This window comes from Galeopterus variegatus, unplaced genomic scaffold (assembly GCF_000696425.1).
Source record: "Galeopterus variegatus unplaced genomic scaffold, G_variegatus-3.0.2 Scaffold4815, whole genome shotgun sequence".
Lineage (NCBI taxonomy): Eukaryota > Metazoa > Chordata > Mammalia > Dermoptera > Cynocephalidae > Galeopterus > Galeopterus variegatus.
In genome coordinates, this window is record NW_007730926.1 from 122,285 (window position 1) to 144,847 (window position 22,563).

The 22,563-nt window shown below is 34.6% G+C and overlaps 1 protein-coding gene and 1 long non-coding RNA gene across 2 annotated transcripts in view; both read left to right on the top strand.

The window, feature by feature from the left end:
- Positions 1–22,563, top strand: part of LOC103603833 (brefeldin A-inhibited guanine nucleotide-exchange protein 1) — a gene marked incomplete at its 3' end in the record, with an annotated part of 90,328 nt that overhangs the window by 40,576 nt on the left and 27,189 nt on the right. Inside the window, exons 6-8 of the mRNA XM_008588421.1 lie at positions 7,014–7,101; positions 12,767–13,043; positions 14,797–14,907. Of these exons, the coding sequence (XP_008586643.1) occupies positions 7,014–7,101; positions 12,767–13,043; positions 14,797–14,907 (476 nt within the window). The remainder of the gene's footprint in view (positions 1–7,013; positions 7,102–12,766; positions 13,044–14,796; positions 14,908–22,563) is intronic.
- Positions 1,345–5,875, top strand: LOC103603831. Its single transcript, XR_551652.1, has 3 exons — positions 1,345–1,378; positions 2,053–2,209; positions 5,734–5,875. It is a non-coding gene; the product is annotated as an uncharacterized LOC103603831 (long non-coding RNA).

The following is a 22,563-nucleotide window of genomic DNA, read 5'->3' on the forward strand; positions in this document are numbered from 1 at the left end:
GCGACACTGAGGGTTGCGATCCATTGCCGGACACGAAAAAAGACAAAAAGGAAAAAAAAAAAAAAGAACTTACAACATGGAGAGATAGATAGATAGAATGAATTAAAGAGATAGAATCAAAGAAAGGGAAGGAGGAAGGGACAAAAAGAAAAAGAAAATTATGGTATTATCTGAATTAGCAGCAAAACATCACATTCAACAAAGTTTGTGTTGGATATGTTTTGTTAGACTGTTTAAATATGGGCATTTAAAAAATAATGGAATCATAGAATAAAATAATGAAATCATAGAATCACAGGATCCTTTGAACCATACTATCTTAAAACAAGGGTCAGCAAACTTTTTCTGTAAATGGCTTTTATGGGCCAAGAGGAAAAATCAAAGATATTATGTAGGTGTTTAAAAAACAAGAGAAATCAAATGTATACAATTTTTTTATTGATGAAATTTAAAATAAAAATTTAGTATAATTTTTATAATCATGGTCTCCTAATGAGAAGAATGCAATTCTTTTAGGGGGAATAACATTTGTTTTCACTGGGGTTCAAAGTTAGTGTTTCCTTTTGTCAACTCAATTGCAAGTGTTCAGCTGTAAAAATTATTCTTGAACTCGTGAGTTGGTGGGCTGTTGTCTACCCATGTTTTAGAATATAAGGGGCCTTTATAATCATCTAGTAGTTAATGAAGTCAAGGTTGTTTCTTATGGTCACACAGTTTTTAGTGACAGGTGATACCAAAACACAATGCTCTTTAAAATGTTTCACTTCCTCTGATACTCTTAACATATCATTTATTTAACCAGAATACCCTATTCCCTAATCATCTTATAAAAGGGAATTCACCTTATAGAAAAACTGCCCCCTTTTCTGTGCCTCACATCTTTTTCTACCTTACCTCAGCCTCTTAAGTAATAATAATAATATTTTAAAATGAAAATACAAATACTGTATCAAAATTATTTTATTGAAGATTTTGGGCAGTTGATACAACATTTTCCCTTTATCAGTGCATATTTTTAAAAGTGACTTAAATTAATTTTAATTGTATCAGTGAACTATGTTATTTTATTTTATTTTATTTTATTTTTGTCTTTTTTCGTGTCCGGCAACGGATCGCAACCCTCAGTGTCGCGCCCGTATCGGACTGGGACCGGCAACGGGATCGCAACCCTCGGTGCTGCGCCCGCACCTCGCTCAGCCAGCGAGCGGGAACCGGTCTGTATGTGGGATTGCATTCTTTACAACTTTTTGTAGAAGTCCCAGGTGAGTTTATAAAAACCTATCAAATTACTTAATGATCTTTCTGTTGTCAAGTGTTCTAATATATGCTTTTTTCCCCCCCCCCCAGAGGAAATAAAAGCCGAAACTGAAAAACAGAGGTTTGTGGGATTTCTTTTCTTTGGTAAAAATAATTCGCAAACTTGTCAGTTTGGACCAAAATAATAACAGAATCTAAATTTTAGTGTGGCAAATTTTCTGCATGTGATCTTTATAGTAAAATCAATTTTTTTAAAAAAAGGTTTTTAAGGAGTGTAATTGTAAGTATACTTATAAATGCAAAAAGACCTCATATGGATAAGTATGTAAAGGTATTTCTAAAATACCATGAGATATGTTTTAAAGTCTTAAGACTGACTCATATTTAGAAAAATTACTGGGCTTCTTTGATAATATTAGCTTCTCTAGGGTTCAAGTAACTCAAAAGTGCAGTTTGACTTAAGGACAAGTAGAAAACCAATTGATTTTTAAGGTATTATAAATGATTTGTTAAGTGACAAGAAAGTATTTCTATAATAGAAACACCTTGAGGTCTTTGGAAAGAATGTTAGACAAGAATCCAGTGTCTTATGTTTCTCAAAGCTCTGACCACTAGCTTTTGACCTTGTGGTAAATCACTTAGCTTCTTTGGGCTTTGGTTTCTTCATGAACTATGGGAAGATGGAGGATGGGTTCAGCAAGATTCCTTTAAGAACTGAAATTCTGTGTTTTTATATGAGTTTATTATCGATATGATAAATGTGATATTCTAATCAGTCTCTTCTTTTTTATTTAGTCCTCCTCATGGAGAAGCAAAAGCTGGATCAAGCACCCTTCCCCCAGTGAAATCAAAGACAAATTTTATTGAAGCAGACAAGTACTTCTTACCCTTTGAGTTGGCATGCCAGTCCAAATGTCCCCGCATAGTTAGTACATCTCTAGATTGTTTACAGGTATGTGTAAAAGGGCATTATCTAAAATCTGTCAGATTTTTTTTTTTTTCCTTTTTGTCTTTTTTCGTGTCCGGCAATGGATCGCAACCCTCAGTGTCGCGCCCGTACCGGACCGGGACCGGCAACGGGATCGCAAACCTCGGTGTTGCTCCCACACCTCGCTCAGCCAGTGAGTGGGAACCGGTCTGTATGTGGGATCCGAACCCTTGGCGGGAGCGCCACCGCGCTCCCAAGCGGCGCACTGTAGCAGTGCGCCACCGGGCCGGCCCTAAAATCTGTCAATTTTGAATGTGTTTCTAAAACATTAATCACAATTGATGATTTAGACATTTCCATGAAAGCCTTAATTCTTTTTTGTAGTAAGAAACCAAATGTTTGTTTATATTCAAGATAGACTGTAATAGTTACAAAAAGATGTTGCTAGTTTAATGGTAACAAAAATTATTAGCTTAGTGAAACACTTTCATTACTGACAACCTTAGTAATGAAAATGTTGATTTGATCTCTTTCCATCAGTAAAATGCAAAAACCGTAATACTTTTATCGTCCTGATGACTTTATATACATCATCATTTGCAGATGATTTTACTAAATGCCTGCTGTTTTGTATAAAGCAATAGGTTAATATTGGCAGCTTAATATTTCTCTGGACTTTAGCTGTCACACTCATTCATGTCAGAAAAATTCCTGAACTCTTTCATCCAGTTTTACATACACGCACACATTTACTCACACATGCTCACACAGAAGATCCTCTTAATTATTTGTAAGACAGACCTCCAGACAGACGGGTACTTCTCTTCTTAGGTGTTCTCACCATTAGAGAATTAAGTGTATTCATCTAACAAATCAGTGGCCAGGAAAAGACCTTGTGATTTGTCCTTAAGATAGGTTAAAGATAAGTTCATCTGATTTATCTGATTTGTGACTTTGTTTTCCCTGGAAAATTAGAATGTGATATCTAAAACCTTCCCTTCTAGGCCATAATGGTAATTATGAATGAACAAGTCTGTGATTTATTGCAGCCAGTGTATGAAACTGGCTTTTCTGCATATTGATCTAATTTGGAAAGAGTTTTGGGGTCATTTAAAAGTGTTAAGATAGTTTTCACAAAAGCAGTGTTAGTAGAACCTTGTTTAGGTAAGCAGAAAGCAATTCTGACTTATTGGAGACAAGTTATCAAAGTATTGCCTGATGGTTTCTTTGTTTGTTTTTCTTTCTTTCAGTTTTAATTTATATTTATTTTTGCGGGGTAGAGTGTGGTGTTCATTTTTTTTTTTTTTACCCTTTTTAATTGAAATATAGTTGATTATTCATATTTGTGGAGTGCAGGGTTAAATATCAATATCTATGTAAAATATGTGATGTTCAAATCAGGATAATTAGTATATATATATATTTTTTTGAGTTCCTGCTTTTATTAGGATAATTAGTATATTCATCATACAAAGTGTAATCATTCTTTGTGAACCTTTACCAATTTCTCCCTAGCCCTCCTCCCCTCACCCTTTCCCACCTCTAGTAATCACAGTTCTGTTCTCTCCTTTTGAAAGTTCATGAAAGTTCAACGAATTATTATGATCTCTCTCTCTCTCTCTCTTCCTCCCCTCCCTCGCTCTCCCTACCCTGGGAACATGTGGTATTCTCTTTTCTGTGCCTGGCTTATTCCACTTAACATAATTTTCTCTAAGTTCATCCGTATTGCTGTGAATGGCAGGATTTTATTATTTTTTATGCCAGAGTAGTATTCTATTGTGTGTATATATCACATTATCATTATCTAGTTGTCTCCTGATGGACATTTGAGTTGGTTCCAACTCTTGGCTAGTGTAGACAGAGCTGCAATAAACACAGGAGTGCAGGTATCTCTTTGATATGATTTCCTTTCCTTTGGGTACACACCCAACAGTGAGATTGTTGGATCATATGGCAGTTCTATCTGTAGCTGTTTGAGGAACCTCCATACTGTTTCCCATAATAGCTGTACTAATTTACAGTCCCACCAACAGTGTAGGAAGGTTCCCCTTTGTCCACATCCTCTCCAACATTTGTTATTCTCTGTCTTTTTGATAGTAGCCAGTATAACTGGCGTGAGATGATATCTCATTGTGGTTGTGATTTGCATTTCCCTGATGCTTAGTGATGTTGGGTATTTTTTCATGTGTCTGTTGGCTATTTGTGTATCTTCCTTTGAGGAATGCCTGTTTAGCTCCTTTGCCTATTTTTCAATTGGGTTACTTGTTTTTTTACTGTTAAGTTGTTTGAGTTGTGTATTCTGGGTACTAATCCCTTGTCGGATACATGGTTGCAAATATTCTCTCCCATTCTGTAGGTTGTCTTTCCCTCTGTTGTTGTTGTTGTTGTTGTTGTTGTTGTTGTTGTTGTTGTTTTGCTGTGCAGAAGCTTTTTAGATTGATATAATCACATTTGTTTATTTTTCCTTTTGTTGTCTTTGCTTTTGGGATCTTATTCATAAAGTCTTTGCCCAGTCCTACTTCCTGAAGTGTTTCTCCTATATTTTCTTTTAGGAGTTTTATAATTTCAGGTCTTATATTTAAGTATTCAATCAATTTTGAGTTGATTTTGGTGTATGGTGAGAGGTATGGGTCTAGTTTCATTCTTCTACGTATGGATATACAATTTTCCCAGCACCATTTATTGAAGGGGCAGTCTTTTCCTCATTGTATGTTCTTGGTGTCTTTGTTAAAGATCAATTGGCTGTAAGTACGTGGGTTGATTTCTGGGTTCTCTATTCTGTCCCATTGGTCTGCATGTCTGTTTTTATGTCAGTACCATGCTGTTTCAGTATGTGCTTACATAGCACAATGCTTCATTTAGGGTGACAGCATAGTTTTGTACCCATTAGGTCACCACTTTTCTCCCTCCCTCCACCCCTCCCCCCTCCCCACCTCTGTTAACCATTATTCTACTCTCTGCTCTTATGGGAACCACTTTTTCTTTTAGATTCCTCATATGAGAGATTATGTGGTATTTGTCTTTCTGTGCCTGAGTTACTTCACTTAACATGATGATTTCCAGTTCCATCCATGTTGCTGCAAATGATAGGATATTGTTTCTTTTAATAGCTGAATCGTATTCCACTGTGTATAGGTACCAGTTTTTTATCCATTCATCTGTTGATAGGTATGTAGGTTGATTCCATCTCTTGGCTATTGTGAATAGTGTTGTGATTCACATGGGAGTGCAGGTGTCTTTTTGATATTTTGATATCATTTCCTTTGGGTATATACCCAGTTGTGGGATAGCTGCGTCATAAGCCTGTGGTTTTGTTGTGGTCATTCTTCTGTTTTTGTAATTATTGCAAGTGGAAATAATTTCACATGTTTATAGCTAATAAACTTTCTCCAGAAAAAGTCGATGTAGCCTTTGGCTTTGATTATATCTTGATATTCTTATGTAAAATTTTTAATGTATATTCAATTGCATATTGTAATTTTAATGTATATTCAATGAGTATATAAGTTAGCTTAATTTGGATCTTTATTTTTTCTTCTCCATTTCAGAAACTAATTGCTTATGGACATTTGACTGGCAATGCTCCAGATAGTACAACCCCAGGCAAAAAATTAATTGATAGAATCATTGAAACGATATGTGGCTGCTTTCAAGGTCCTCAAACAGATGAAGGAGTTCAGTTGCAGATAATAAAGGTAATTAATTATAAAAGGTGAACTTGTTATTTATAATCTGTATTTTTTTTAAATCAGAAGTCTTTTTCCTTGAAAATATTAGGAAACGTCATTTTATGTGCTTTCCAGGTATAATAGAGGTTATTTGGCTGCTTTTTAGACCCCATGTCAGGATTTTGTTGAGGAATGCCAGGAGTTCATTAGAAGAAGACTATACAGTCGTCCCTCAGTATCTGTGATTCCTGGACCTCTCATGGATCTGTGTATGCCCAAGTCCTTGAGGTGTAGGATTTGCATATAACCTAGGAACATCATTTGTATACTTTAAATTATCTCTAAATTACTTATAGTGCCTAATTCAATGTAAATACTATGTGCATAGTTTGTAATACTGTATTGTTTAAGGAATAATGACAAGAAAAAAGTTTGTACATGTTCAGTACAGATGCAATTTTTTTATCTAATATTCTCAATCCACAATTGTTTGATAGATATGGAATCCAAGAATATAGAGGGCCATCTGTATTTCCATATTTCTAGTTTAGGTTGTACATGTTCAGTACAGATGCAATTTTTTTATCTAATATTCTCAATCCACAATTGGTTGATAGATATGGAATCCAAGAATATAGAGGGCCATCTGTATTTCCATATTTCTAGTTTAGGTTTGGGTCCCCCGAGTCTTCCAGAGTTTTTTTGTTTTCTGACATGTTTTTTATAAATACTCCATCCTTCAAGCTTTAGGATGGTCCTTCAAGCTTTGACCTCACTAATTTCTTTCTTCTGCACTGCTGGACTCCTCATGGCCTGCTCTCTCAACTGATGGACCACCATGTGAACTACTTGTTCACTAGCTTTCATGATTGCCTTGCACCTATTCATCTACTGAACCTGCTCAGCAAAACCCTGTCCCGGGTTCATGCTGTGATGTACCTGGATGGGATGAACTACTTAAGAAAAAAATTAGTCATATTTTCATTCTGCTAAAAATACTGAGTTCTTGGTGTTACTGCTAAANATGCCACTATCTTACCTAACCATAGTGCAATTATCAAAAGCAGAATTAACACTGGTACAATACTATTAATTAAACTATAGACCTTATTTGAATTTCACCAATTTTTCCCACTGATGCCCTATTTCAGGATCCCATAAAGCAAAAATCTCATCAATCAGACAACAGCCAAAGCTACTCTTACTCAGATGCTAAATGTTATCTTTGCACGCATGGAAAACCAAGCAGTAAGTACTAAAAAAAAAAGAAGAGAGGTTGTATAGCACACCACAGCTATCAAATACAGAGAAAGGAGTTTATAGTGATGATAATGAAATCTTTGTGCTTATAGAGAAGAATGTCTTTTATTTATACTTCTAATTACTGGAGATTTGTGGTACTGTATTTTGTTTTGAGGTTTACTGACTTTGACTTTGGACAAGATATGTTTTTAGTTGTTCACAAATAGACTATGAAAGATATTGATTGCCATTTTCCTCAAGAAAGTATTTATGAATTGATATTTTTATTGCATTCAAGCTTAGTAGAGTGTAATGTAGATGCAAACTACCTAATTTGATCTATTCTGGTATAAAATTATTTATTCATTGAGCCTTAAAAAATAATCAAAAGTGCATTTCTATATTGATGAAATATATATATTTTCTCCCATATGTTAAAGGGCCATGATAATCTTCATACTTTAAATTACGTCGGATTGATTGGTAAGAGATCATCAACTAGCAAATCATTTGTTGTTTATTTAGTTGTGTAGGTCTTCATAATTAAAATCCAGCTTCCAACTTTTTATTTTGAACTGATCTTAAACATTGAGAAAAGTTGCACAAATATAACAGAGATCCCCCTCTCCCTTTCACCCTGCTTCCCTTAATGCCACTATCTTACCTAACCATAGTGCAATTATCAAAAGCAGAATTAACACTGGTACAATGCTATTAATTAAACTATAGACCTTATTTGAATTTCACCAATTTTTCCCACTGATGCCCTATTTCAGGATCCCATGTTGCATGTAGTATGCATTTAGTTGTTATGTCTTAGTATTCTACAGTCTGTGACAATTCCTTAGCCTTTCCTTATCTTTCATATCTTGCTGCTTTTGAAGAGTACTAATTAGTTATTTTGTTGAATGTCTCTCAATTTGCTTTGCCTGATGTTTTCTTGTGATTGGAATGAGGAACATTTTTTGCTTGAATACCTCTGAAACAATGTTGTGTTTTCTTGATGCATCATGTCAGGAGTTAATGATGTCAGTGTATCTTATTGCTGGTGATGTTAACCTTGATCACTTGTTTAAGGTACTATCTGTCAGGTTCCTCTACTCTGAAATTATGAGTACTAGTTTTTCTTTTGCAGCTAATGAATATCTTGGGGGAAATATTTGAGGACTATGCAAATATCCTGTTTTGCCTCAAATCCCCCCCCCCCATTTTAATATCCATTAGTGGATCTTGTAGGCAATAGTTATTACTGTGTTGTTTCTCAAATGATGATTTTCTCTTTTTCCCTTTCCTTCTGTATTTATTAACTGAATTCTTCTTTCCAATTTAATTAATCTTTTTGTTATTTATGTCATCTGTAGTCAAGTATCTTTGTTGCCCAAATTATTCCAGCTTTGGCTTTGTACTGTTTTGACAAGTTCCCATCCTTTTTTGAGCATGTTCATAATCTCTGGAATCTCAAGATGTTCCAGGCTTATTTTGAATTTTCCCTGCTTCATCCCTGAAATCAAACACTTGAACAGGGATCCCCCTGATTCCTTCAGTTGGAGAATGGTGTTTAGAAACCAAAGTCTGAGTGTTAGATGTGTCCATTGTTCCTAGGGTGTTAATTGCTTCTAGGCCCTCTCAGCAGATAGAGCTAGGGAATGTGTCTATATGCTAATCTTCTCCCCCACCCCCATATGTGACCTTCTATCTGTATATATTAAAAGCCGTGTGTTTATATTAATATTTCTAATTCCAGTGCAATACCACAGGGTTCATTTTAGCTTTCTCCCTTCATTTATTTGTGACTTCTTTTTCTAAACAATGAGAAATCTGGCTTTCATTTTCTATGCTGTGTTAATTGTTCAATTCTATTATACACATTAGTTTTAGAATTGGTAACCCATACCACTGTGAGAAGCAAATTTACTAAGTAGATTACAGCATTTATATTTAGTTCTTTTTGTCTTTCACCTTATATTATTCATTCAGAATATTGTTTTCTAGTGTCACTTAGATTAATTTCTTTCTTACCCATACTCTTCAATGGGGTAATTAATGTTTTTCCTTTGTAATATAGTTAGGATCATTCGTTACTGTCTGTTTTTCATTTTTTATACCTCTCACATCCTGGTTGGTTTTAATTACTTATTTTGGAGGTATGTAAAATATTACTATGATTTAAGGATCAGAGCAATACAAAAGGTATACTCAGAGAAGAACCATTCTCCTAATTCCTACCACCCCATTTCTCTTCTTTCCACCCTTTGAGTATAGCTCATCTTTTAATTTCTAGTTTATCCTTTCTTAATTTCTTTAGTGCAGCTGAGCAGATATATGTATAGTTTCATATATCACCTTTCTTACGTGAAAGGTAGCATACTGTATTAGTTGTCATAGCAGATTACTCCAATATTAGCTACTTGAAACAACAAGCGTCATCTCTCAGTTTCTGAGGGTTCAGAATCCAAGAGTAGCTTAGGTGGGTGTATTTCTGGGTGGGTTCATATGAGATTGCATTTGGTTGCTTGGTTGAGGATGTTGGCTAGTGCTACAGTCATTTAAAGGCTTTATTTGGCTAGAGAATACGTTTCCAGGCTTACTCATGTGACTGTTGACAAAAGACCTCAGTTCTACACTGTCTTGTTGGGCAGAGGCCTGAGTTCCTTGCCTCATTGATCTCATAGGGGCTGCTCACAACATGACAGCTGACTTCTGATAGGGTGAGAGATCTGAGAAAGAAAATGACAACACAGAAGCTGTTTGTGACCTTATAATCAAGTGTTCACACAGACCATCCCTGGTGTATCCTGGGAGGGGATTATACAAGGGAGTAAAAATTAGGAGATGGGCATGATTGGTGGTCATCTTAAAGTGTGGCTCCTACATATGCTATAGATATTCTTTTGTACTTTGCTCTCTTCACTTAGCAGTATGACCTGGAAAGCATTCCATATCAGTCCTTAGAGATCTTCCTCCTTCTTTTTTACAGATGTATAGTACTCTGAGATGTAATGGCATTAGGTTATATTCAATATTTTGCAGCTGAAAATAGAGGGAGATTGTGCTGCTTTTTTGAGGAAGTGAATGAAAATAATTTTATCACTTTTTAATGACAAAAATATGTTTTATTGGTTTGATTCGTTCAACAAGTTTTTATTGAATACCTTATATGTTCCTGGTACTGTGCAGGACATCACTTATACAGTGATGAGCAAAACTGATGGGAGCGCTGCCGCGCTTCCCAAGCGGCGCACTATCCAGTGCGCCACCGGGCCGGCCCCGTTCAACAAGTTTTTATTGAATACCTTATATGTTCCTGGTACTGTGCAGGACATCACTTATACAGTGATGAGCAAAACTGATTTGACAACTGCCTTCAAAGATCTTATAAACTGTGGGGCAAAGAGGGAGAAGGTGAACTTTAAACAGATAATCACACAAATAAATATATAATTGCATTGTGATAGAGGCTGTGAACCTGTTTCACGTCGTGAAGGCTATTTATTTCTGTGTCATGGATAATTTTAGAAGAGTAGGGAAAGGGGAGAGAGAAATAAGGAGAAAGGGTCATGCAATAATAAATAAGCAGATGATTTAACTTACACATTTGCTAAAATCTTCTTTGCTAAAAGTCTGATTCATTTATATATATGCTACTGGTGACCTTACTCCTCCCTTTCTCCCCCAAAATAAAACTCTCTACAAAGGAAATCTTGGCAGCCTTTATTATAAAACGTGTAGTCCTAACACTGTTTCGAAGAAGAAAATGCTAATTTCTTCCCTCTAGAGCAGTGTTTCTCAACTGGAGATGGTTTTGCCCCCAAAGGCACACTTAGGACATTTTCTATTGCCATGACAGAGGTGAGGGGGCAGCTATTGGCATATTGTGAGTGGAGGCAAGGGAGTGCATAGAAAAGCCCCCTCATAAGCAAAGAAATACCCAATCGAAAATGTCAGTAGTGCTGATGTTGAGAAGCCGTATGCTAGAAAGTACAGAAAATGTATAGAAAATGTATAAAGGTTTATTTTCATAAATTAACATTTTCTCTTTTTTAAAAAAACAATTATTTTTTAATTGAAATGTATTGGTTGTACATATTTATGGGGTACAGAGTTACATTTAAATACGTGTATACAATGTGCAATGAACAAATCAGGGTAGTTAGAAAATTCATCATCATAAAAGTTTATCGTTTCTTTGTGATGAGAACATTTGAGCTCCTCTGTTGTGGCCATTTGAGAAGATACAATAAATTATTGTTAATTATAGATGCCCAGCCCTACTGTATACCACTAGAACTTATGTTTCTTATCTAGCTGTAATTTTGTGTCCATTAACCAATCTTTTTTTCAAGAATTTTGCTAGAGTTTCTACAACTCTGGAATAAATGAAAAAGTTGGAATTTGACATGCTTGTCTGTGATTTCAAAGTATCTGCTTGCCCTGCTAAACCATGGTGCCAATTGGTTGAAGTTAAGCTGAGGGAGGGGTTTGATTGCAAATTATAGATTCCTCACTGTTAATTTGGAAATTGACTTTTCCATGAGTGGACTAAAGTATTGGTCTAAGAATTCTGTTCTGATACTAACTGTGCAACCAGTTGTAGCCATCAATTTTCTTATGTGTAAAATAAGGAATTTGGACCATGTAGATTATAAGGCTCTTCTTACCTTTTAGGCATAAAGATCTTTTAGTTCAAATTTATTTTATAAACTCACATAATTAGTTCTGGTATTTTTACATAATGGAATATTACTGGCAAATATGAAATGTTTGTAATTTGATACTGTAAAATATTTATCTTTGTGGAAATTAGTTCTGTGGGATCATTCTTATCAGGTCCTGAGAACCAAAAGAGGTGGGTGAAAAGAAATAAAGTGCTAAAAAATGAAACGCTGTAATCTTGATTGTTAATGTTTTCAGCATCCTGTAAGTGAGTCAGTTTATAGATGGTATTATTTACATAATAATGATAGGTCTTCTAAAATAAAATTCAGACATAAGTAGATACAGTTTTTTCATATATATTAGGTGACGGGGCAGAGTGATTTAAGCCCTTGTTGCAGTTTTATTTACTAAATGTAATTTTATTATTTTTTAATTAAAAGATATTTGATAAGGTTGATATAAGAACATGCTACAGAGGCATGCACAAAAGTTCCCTCCCGCTCTTGTTTCCCATTTGGTCGTTTCCTAACCTTCACCTTCTATAATTAATCATAATTACTAGTTTCTCATGTTTCCTTCCAGGCTATCTTTCTGTATGTGTAAGCAAAAGTGAATGTGTATGTTTGTGTGTGTTTTATTCCACCTACTTTTTTCCTCCCTTAGTGGAGCTCTTATTTGATTTTAGGTAAATCCATTGTTGGCAACAATCCAATTATACTCTGAGGCTTTAAAAAAATTGATTTAATTTTTTGTTTCATTTAAGTAACATATTCACATTATTAAATACAAAATATAATGAAAAGAGTATATAATGAATGTCTGTTCTTATGGCCAGTTTCCAGCCACCTAAGAACATTGTTATTGTTTTTAGTATATTTTATGTTCTTTCTTTCTGATGGACTATAATTTCCAAGCCTAGAGATAAGGTGGCACCGTTTTTATATATGGATGTAACAGTATCCTTCCAAATTTTAAACAACTTATTTTCTAATTTTGGAAATTATTCTGTTTCCAGTTGCAAGAAGCCAAACAAATGGAAAAAGAAAGGCATCGGCAGCATCATCATCTTTTGCAGTCTCCAGTAAGCCATCATGAGCCTGAATCACCTCAACTTAGATATTTGCCACCTCAGACTGTTGATCATATATCCCACGAACATGAAGGGGACCTTGATCCCCATACAAATGATGTGGATAAAAGTCTTCAGGATGACACAGAGCCTGAAAATGGATCTGATATTTCCAGTGCAGAAAATGAACAGACTGAAGCTGATCAAGCAACTGCAGCTGAAAGTAATCTTTATGAGAAGGGGGTGTGGGGTGTGTGTGTTAAGGGAAACATGGAGGAATGAGAGTTTTTGGTAAAGAAATGTGGAAAGGATAATATGATTTAATGTATATCAGACACATTGTGGTAATTGTGGATTTTTTTCATCCTGAATGGTAAAGTTAATTTGACTTCAACCCAAAAGGCATCTATTAGTTATACTGTGCATTTATTAGCATCTCATGAGCAGTATGATTTATAGACTTATTTGGAAAAGATACATGTTTTTAAAGAGGGTCATAAATGTCTGTTAGCATGTTATATGGGAACTTCAGTTTTCCTAAGATTAGTTTCATAGCAAACAAGGGACCTATTTAGTAAGTCTTCTGGAATATGACTGAATATTTTAGGAAATCATCAGTTTAAAAAGTATATTATGGTCAAAAAAGTACTGAAATTAAATATAAAAACAAATCTTTTGAGAAACCAACTGACAAAAAATCTCATTTATTTTTATATCCTGATGTGTAGTAATCACTAAAATTAAGACGTTCTCTGACAGTATTTTTTCTAAGTAAATTTATAAGAAAAAAGTTACAAGATTACAGAAATTAAATTATATTCATTTATTTTACAAATGTGTTTCTCTCTAAAAATAATTACATGAAGTTATTTTTTCCCAAACATTATTTTAAGGTATTCAATGAAACTGCCAGGGAGTTTGGGTTGTTCCCTTTGTTCCTGCTTAGCTTGATGTCAAAAAAAAAATAATGGAAACTCTATTGCCTGTCCAGTGTGGTTCTCTAGAACTAAGGTAGTTAGGATGTAGTTACAGTACATCTGAAGTTTGTGTTTTTACTTCAGTTTGAGGAAAGACTTCTATATTTTCAGCTCTTAACTTTTTTTTTTTTTTAATTACACCTTTTCTGTAACTTAGTGGCATGAGTAGTTTCCTTTTTCCTTTTTTTCCTTTTTGTCTTTTTTACTGACCGGTAATGGGATCGCAACCCTCGGTGTCGCACCTGTACCAGGGACCGGCAACGGGATCGCAACCTTTGGTGTTGCGCCCGCACCACGCTCAGCCAGTGAGCGGGAACCGGTCTCCACATGGGATCCGAACCCTCGGGCGGGAGCGCCGCCGCGCTTCCCAAGCGGCGCACTATCCAGTGCGCCACCGGGCCGGCCCCATTTTACTTCTTAAATTTAGTTTTACATTGGAAATATAGTTCTTTGGTGGAAGAAATAGTAAGAAGGGCCAAAAAGCTCTGGCTAGTGGAGGCCCAGACGGCCCCATCTCTGCTTCACGGTACTCACAGTGTTGGAGTACAATGTTGATCTTATTGTTAGTGATGAACCTAAGTAATCAAAACAAGCTTTAATTACATTTAATATGTTATTCCATAAGGGATAGTGTAGGAGTGTAGTAGTATGTGTACTAAGTGTAAATAAGTGTGTATAGGACATGTTAGAAATGTTTTATTCAACATACTTTTTAATGTTTTGGTTCTTAAAGGAATAATCTAGAAAATTCAGTTGAGTAATTGTTTAATAGCTTGTCAGATGAATCATTGCTGAAATTGACTTGAATTTGGAAAATATTTAAGTTTTGGTCTGTTTATAAATTTTGAAAGTTTAACGTTTAATTGCTTCTAATTTCATGTATCTATTTGATTTTTTCCTTTTATTCTTCATGTTTTAGGAAAGTTTTTTATCATAAATGTTTAGTAAAAGTTTCCAAAAAGTTAAAATAATATCCTCTTGAATTTTTCTCTTTTAAAGCATTATCTAAAAATGATATGTTATTTGATGGAGAAAACCATGACTGTGAGGAAAAGCCACAAGATGTTGTACAGAGCATTGTAGAAGAAATGGTGAACATCGTTGTTGGAGGTAGAGCACTTCACTCAAATTAGTTTATTCTGTCTTATGGGATTTTATCTGAGTATGGAGACTATATAATGCATGGAACAAAAGGGCAAAATTATAAGCTGTTTCTCAAATTAGTGATTTTGTGTGTGTGTGTGTGTGTGTGTAGTATAAATATCTTTGATTACAGAAGAGTACTCCTTTTTTGGTCCAGCTTCAGTTACAATCTTTTATTAAAAACCCACTCTTCCCACCCCATTAAAATAAAAGTTGATTCTGTTTCATTTTTTGGTTTTGTTTTTGGTGGGAGAGGGACAAGAGTATATTTTCCATCGTCCTAAATGTGCTAAACTTTATAAACTAGAGAATGTTTAAATTGTTTTGGTTTTGAGTATTTCATATTTTTTTTGGAAAAAAACCTGATTTCTTATCATTTTATTATCACAGACCAACTTATAGTTTATATAGGGTCAGGTCCTATCTAATGGATTGTATTATAAAAATATCTTAAAGTTTGTTAGGAATTTTACTCACATTTTTGTAAATAGTACTATTATAGGTAGAATTAGATTTGAGGCCAATCCATTGAAGCTTATTTAATTCATGGTATCTTGCACAGGGCTAAGCACAGTACCTTAACACATATATTCTAGAAATAAGATTAAATGTAGTGTGGATCTTGAATAAGATTAGTGCTGTTTCAGCTCTACCTAACTCTCATTTATGACTTTATTTCTAAGAATGTATTTCCTCCCTTGTAAGTACAGCTCCAGAAGTAGGCATTCATCTGATTGCCTTCTCATTTTTTCATTCATCTTTTCATTCAACAAATGCTTATAGAGTGCATATGGTTGTATGCCTGTAGGGGGATACAAAAATCAATTTAAGATAGACCATGCTCTGGAGGAGAAGGCCTATCGAATGTACGTATGTAAGACAAATATAAGATAGAAAGTAGTAAGTTCCATTAGAAATAAACAGTTAAAATATATTAAGAAGTTCAAGAAAAGGGGGTAATTATTGCTAGCTAAAATGATCCAGGAGGGCTTCATATAGGAGGTGACACTTGAATTTAGACTATATGGATTCATGCTGGTATGGAGGAGTGGTATTTCATGTATTAGAATTAGAATCTCTATTAGCTAAAGTCTAGAAGAGAGAGTAATTGCATAAATTTGGGAATTGGCAGGTGGTGGTTTGGCTGAAATATAGAATATGTGATGTCATACAGTAGAAAATAAGATTAAAGAAGTACTTTAGAGCCAACAAGTAGAAGGTTATAAATTCCAGGTTTAGGATTTTTGGACTTCTACGACAGAATGGATTACAATTGAAGATTTGAGAACTGAGAAATGAAATGATCAGAACTATGCTCTAAGAAGCTAAATATGGAAATAGCAAGTCCAGTAGGAGTTCAGCACAGTCATCTAAGCCTGACTAGGACAGTAACAGTGGAAATGGAAAAGAAAACATGGATAAGTGAGATAATAAATATTGAATCAAGAAGACTTTGTAACTGACTAAATAGGTAAAGAAGAGAAAACTGTGTGTCAGAGATCCCTAAGATTACCCCAAGGTTTAGTGATTTCATTGGGAGGATCCACAGGGCTCTGCATATAGTTGTAATCACTGCTATGATTGATTACAGCATAAAGGTGCAACGCAAAAGAATCAAAGGGAAAAAGTTGTATGGGGTGGAGTCCAGAGGAAATCAGGTTCATGCTTCCAAGAATCCTCTCCCAGTGAAGTCATACAGGATGCTCTCACTTCTTCCAGCATCAAATTGTGAGGTGCTCTCTACCAGAGAAGCTCATTAGAAACTCAGGGCCCAAGGTTTTTATTGGAGGCTCTCATGTAGGCACTCTGTGCCTAGCATGTACCGAAATGCTAGACTCCCAGAAGGAGAGCTGTGTGCATTATAAACCATACTATTTTTACAGGTGGATGGTGGTACCATTGGTAGAACAGAATCGTGCTGGAAAAGCTACTTGGGAAAAAAGGCACTAATATTTACTTTTCACATATTGAATTTGACCTGCAGGTTATCCATACATGTAGAAATGTTTATGAAATATGTAATGAAAACTAGAACTCTGGCCTAAGAGGTGTCAAGGCAGGTGATGTAGATGAGAGTCATTTTAGTAGTTGAAGCCATAAAGTTATCAAGGGGTACAGTGTAGAGACTAAAGAAGAGAACATGATCTTGGGGAATGTGAATTAAAATATAAAAAAAATTTAAAAACCGTATAGTTAGGGAAGAAAGAAAAAGAGCATTACTTGCCCATGCATTCTTTAAAAATCCAATAATATAGTTCAGGAGTTGTCAAGTTATGGCCCATGGGCCACATTTGGCCTACTGTATGTTTTTGTTAATAAAGTATTATTTAACACAGCCATGCTCATTTGTTTTCCTATCACCGATAGTGGCTGCTGTTGCACTGCCAAGGTAGAGTTAAATAGTTGCCATAGAGATCCTTAAAGCCTGAAATGTTTACTATCTGGCCCTTTACAAAAAAAAAATTTTTGCCCATACCTAGTGTAGATGAGTACAGAGTATGAAGTGATTGTTCTTTCATTTTTTCTGCAACTTTTTTTACTTAGAAAAATTTCAAACCTAGAGAAAAGTTCAAAGAACAGTACAATGAACACCTGTGTGCCCTTTATCTAGATTCACTAATTGTTAATAGCTTTGCTACATTTGCTTTATGTGTCTTTAAATACACACACACACTTATGTATGTCTCTTTGCTGAATGATTCAAAAATTGGTTGTATACATCATGACATTTTATCCCTAAATACATCAGCATATATCTTCTACAAATAAGGGCATTCTCATTTCCATTTTCACACTTAAGAAAAGTAACACTTTTCACATTTAAGAAAATTAACACTATTTCAAGAATATGTAATACATATATTTAAAATTTTTCCCAGTTGTCCCACATTGTTTCTCTTACATTGTTTGTTTTTCCTTTTCTTTTGTTATGTCCAGGACCCAATCTAGATACACTCCCATTTGCTTTGTCTCTGGTCTCTTTAGTTTCGAGCAAGTCCTCTTGCCTTTTTTCTCTCATCTTTTGTGACATTTACTTTTTTGAAGAGTACAAGATGGTTGTCTTGTAGAATGTTCCACATTTTGGATTGATTGATTTGATATTTTCCATATTTGTAGATTTAGAGTAAACATATTTGACAAGAATACTGCATGGTACTTCTTAATACATCATATAAGTTAATACATAATGACAAATTACCCCTGTTGGTGATAATGTTGGATCATTTGGTTAAGGTGGTGACTAACAGCTCTCTCCAAAGTAAAGGAACATTTTTCCCTTTGTAAATAATAATTAATTTCCTATTTTATCTACTCTTTCTGGTGAAAACCTAGATTCCCAACAATATGCCATTACCAACAACAAACCTGTGAACTAAAGGTTAAGGTTTCTTTGTAATTATATGTCTTAGAATATGTCCTACTAAGGGTAAAGAGTGAGAATACTGTGTTTAAAAAGTTACTTGTATTAATGATTTTACTGATTTAATTTTTTAAAATATGAAGTATATTTATGTGATTCAAAGTCAAAATTATATAAAGTATTTACTACTCATAGAACTCCTTCTCTTTCTGACCCACCTTCTTTAGATAACCACTTTTACTAGCTTTTAGTTTATCTTTCTTGGGGGAGGGGGAAGGGGTGGTGTGCACCTGTGTGTGTGTGTGTCCCAGAGAAGTAAGAAAATACATATAGTTTTTTTCACCTAATATATATTAGGAATTCACTCTATTTCAGTTGATAGATATTTTTCTCATTTTTTTCTTGTGGCTCTCTGCATAATATTCTATTATGTGGATATATCATAGTTTAGTCAATCAGTCCCCTATTGTACTTAGGTTGTTTCCAGAGTTTTGCTGTTATAATAATGCTTCAGTGAATAATGTTGAACATCAATAATGTTTCATATTTATAGAGGTTTGTCTTCAGTACAAAGTCCTGTGAGATTATTAAGTCAAGTAATAAATGAATGTGAAGATCTGTTAGCTTTTCCTGAATTCTTCTTCATAGGTGTTGTACCATTTTACACTCTTGTTAGTTATGTATGAGAGTGCCTTTTTCTTGATAGATGCCAGTGGAGTATAAGATTTTGAATTTTTGCCAACCTGAAAGGTGAGAAATGTATCTGTTTGGCTTTAATTTGCATTTCTCTGACTGTAAGTGAAATTAATATCTTTTCATATGTGTAAACCATTTGTATGCGTTTATTTTTTTCAGTGAGTCATCTATTCATGTCTTTTCATTTTTCTATCAGGTTTTTATTCTTTTTCTCAATTTTTAAGAATTCTTTACATATTGATTTTCTGTGGTATGTGAGTTTTGCAAATATTTTCTCTCAGTTTATTATTTGCCCAAGTCTTTCTATCTTGTGTGTTTTGCTCTACAAAAGTTTTTTTAATGACATTTTCCCATGCGTGCCTGCATACATATATTCAAATATAAATGGGAACATACCATACTTACTGTTAAGTGCTCCACATGTAAAGAGCTTGAGTGAAGGTACTCATTGTTCGAGGAGCTGTGGGGAGGAACGTGGAAATCTGCTCTTCTGCACAAACCTCTTCCACCATAAGGTGGCATTAAGGAGCACTGAGAACCGTCATACCTGCTCAAGCCAGCAGATGGCAGCAGACTCACACCAACCTCACGTTAAAGAGGTCGAATCGAATTTTCTCCTCCGCGTCTCCCCTTCCTGCAATTGCTGCTATCTCACTCAGCCTGGCCACCCCGTCAGGCAGAAAAGGGAGACTTATATGGAAGAGAATCGGAACACAGCCATGATCCCTACATAAGCACAGCACCACGCTCAGCCAGTGAGCAAACCGGCCATCCCTATATAGGATCCGAACCCATGGCCTTGGTGTTATCAGCACCGCACTCTACCGAGTGAGCCACGGGCTGGCCTATAATCTGCCTTTTTCACATATTAAATTATAACTATTCTTTCATGTCAATTTGTATTTTATTACATTGATGACCCATAATTTAAATAAATTCCAGTTAATACTAGCATTTAGATTATTTGCTTTTAATAAACACTTATGGTATACATTCTTATTATAGAAATCTTTTTGTACTTTAGGATAAATTTATAAAGAAGGAATATCTTAATCAAGGTGTATGGACATTTAAGATTTATATACAGTGCTTTAACATCACTTTAATGATGGAACCTATCTTATTTTCATTTCTTTGATTATTTGCAAGGTCAAAACATAGGAAGCAGTCAAACACTGGCAATTTCATATATTCCAACAGAATATCTATAGGCAGTTTATACTTTTCTAAATTGCCTGTTCTTTTGCCTGTTTTTCCTTTTTTCTTTCTTTCCTTTCTCCTCCTCCCCCCATTTTTTCTGTTTTTCATTCTTATTTATTTTTAAATTCTTCACATTAAGAAATTATTTCTTGTTCAATGTGTTGTAAATATTCTTTTCTGGTCAATCTTTGTTTTGTTCTTTAAACCTTTGCATATATTGTTATTTTTCTGAGTACATATTTGACCACACAGAAAACTTTTTAACAAATATTTTTTCCTCTATCATTTCTTTTTCTTTTTCTGTTTTTCTTTTTTTTTTCTTTTTGTAGTAGGCCAGTATGGGATCCTATTCCTCTATAATTTGTTTTTTTGTCTTGCTTAGAATGGATTTTTACTTTCCTAAGATTATAAAAATATTCTACTATATGTTTTTCTAATACTTTTGTTTTCTTTTTTTGACTTTAGATCTTTAATTCATCTTGAATTTATTTTTCTGTATCACATGAAACCAGATAATTTATAATCCATAGAATAATCCTTCCCTTCCTAATTAACTTGAAATGCTAATTTTATCTTAAATGGTTCTGTTTTAGTTTTTTGTACAGTTACATTGAGCTATTTGTCTATTCCTATCTAGCATTGAATTGTATAAAATATTTTAGCCCCATAGTACATTTTGACCTTCATAGTGCAAGGTGTCCCCCTCATCAATTTTTAAATATCTGTTAACAATGTGTTCTTTTAGGTGAACTTTAGAACCAGTTTATTAAGTTAAAAAAATAAAGCTTATTAATTGGAATTGCATTATGCTTGTAAGTTAACTTGGGAAGATATATCTTCTTTGCAGTATTGATTATTCTTGTCCAGAAACATAAGTTCACTTGTATTTTTTAGTTTTGGTAGTATTCTGTTGGGTCTTTTTTTCCCTCCAATTCCTAATTTAATTAGAATATAGGAAAATGCTTGTTTTTTCATTTTTATCTTCTATATGGTCACCTTCTGAACTCTCATTTCTAAAAGTTTTAAATTTGGTTATTTTAGATTTTCTAGATGAATAATGATATTTTTGTCTTTGTTTCTTCCTTTACAGTATTTATGCTTTACTTTTTTAATTAAAACATAATTGATTGTACATATTTGTGGGGTACAGCATTGAATATCAATACCTGTGTGCAATATGTGATGCTCAAATCAGGATAATTAGAACATTTGATGTTACACAATAATCATTTTTTGTGACCCTTTACCAATTTCTGCTAACTCCCTTCCCTCTCCCCCTTTCCCACCTCTGGTGGCCTGAATTCTGTTCTCTCCTTTTGAAAGTCCAGCAAATTTTTGCTATTGTTGTAACTTCCTTTTTTTTTAATTTGTTTATTTTCTTAGCTCCCACTTATGAGTGAGGACATGTGGTATTTCTCTTTCTGTGCTTGGCTTATTTCACTTGACATAATTTTCTCTATGTTCATCCATTTTGCTGCAAATGACAGGATTTCATTCTTTTTTTATGGTAGAGTAGTATTCCATCACATATATACCACATTTTCCTTATCCAGTTGCCCATCGATGGACATTTAGGTTGGTTCCAACTCTTGGCTGTTGTACGTAGAGCTGCGATAAACATGGGAGTGTAGGTATCCTTCAACATGATGATTTCCATATTACATTGGCTAGAACCTCCAGAAAATATTGAATAGTGTTAATGATGGCAAGGAGCCTAACTTTTTTACTATTACTAAATTTTACCATTAAGCTTAATGATTGCTGTTGTTTTAGGAAGATATACTCTTTATCAAGTTAAATAAGTTTTCTTCTGTTTCAAGTATATTAAAAGATTCTTTTATCTTTTTTTGTGTGTATATAAGATTGTGTACATAAGGGTGTGATTTTACTTTTGTTTTTTAAATCAGGAGTAGCTGAATTCTTTCATACCTATTTCTCTTTCTAGAGATATTTTTATTATCTCTTTCTCATCAAAGAATTAATATTTTCTATTAATTCTCCTTGATGGAGTTTGGATGTGTTGTTCCCTCCAAAACTCATGTGGAAATTTGATCTCCAATGTGGCAGTGTTGGAAACTGATTGAGTCATGGGGGTGGATCCCTCATGAATGAATTAATGCTCTCCCTGGGGGAGGAGGGGTAGTGAGTGAGTTCTCGCTCTATTAGTTCCCGCAAGAGCTTGTTTTTTTTTTCCTTTTTGTCTTTTTTCGTGTCCGGCAACGGATCGCAGCCCTCAGTGTCGTGCCCGTACCGGACCGGACCGGCAACGGGATTGCAACCCTCAGTGCTGCGCCCGCACCTCGCTCAGCCAGTGAGCGGGAACCGGTCTGTATGTGGGATCTGAACCCTCGGTGGGAGCGCCTCCG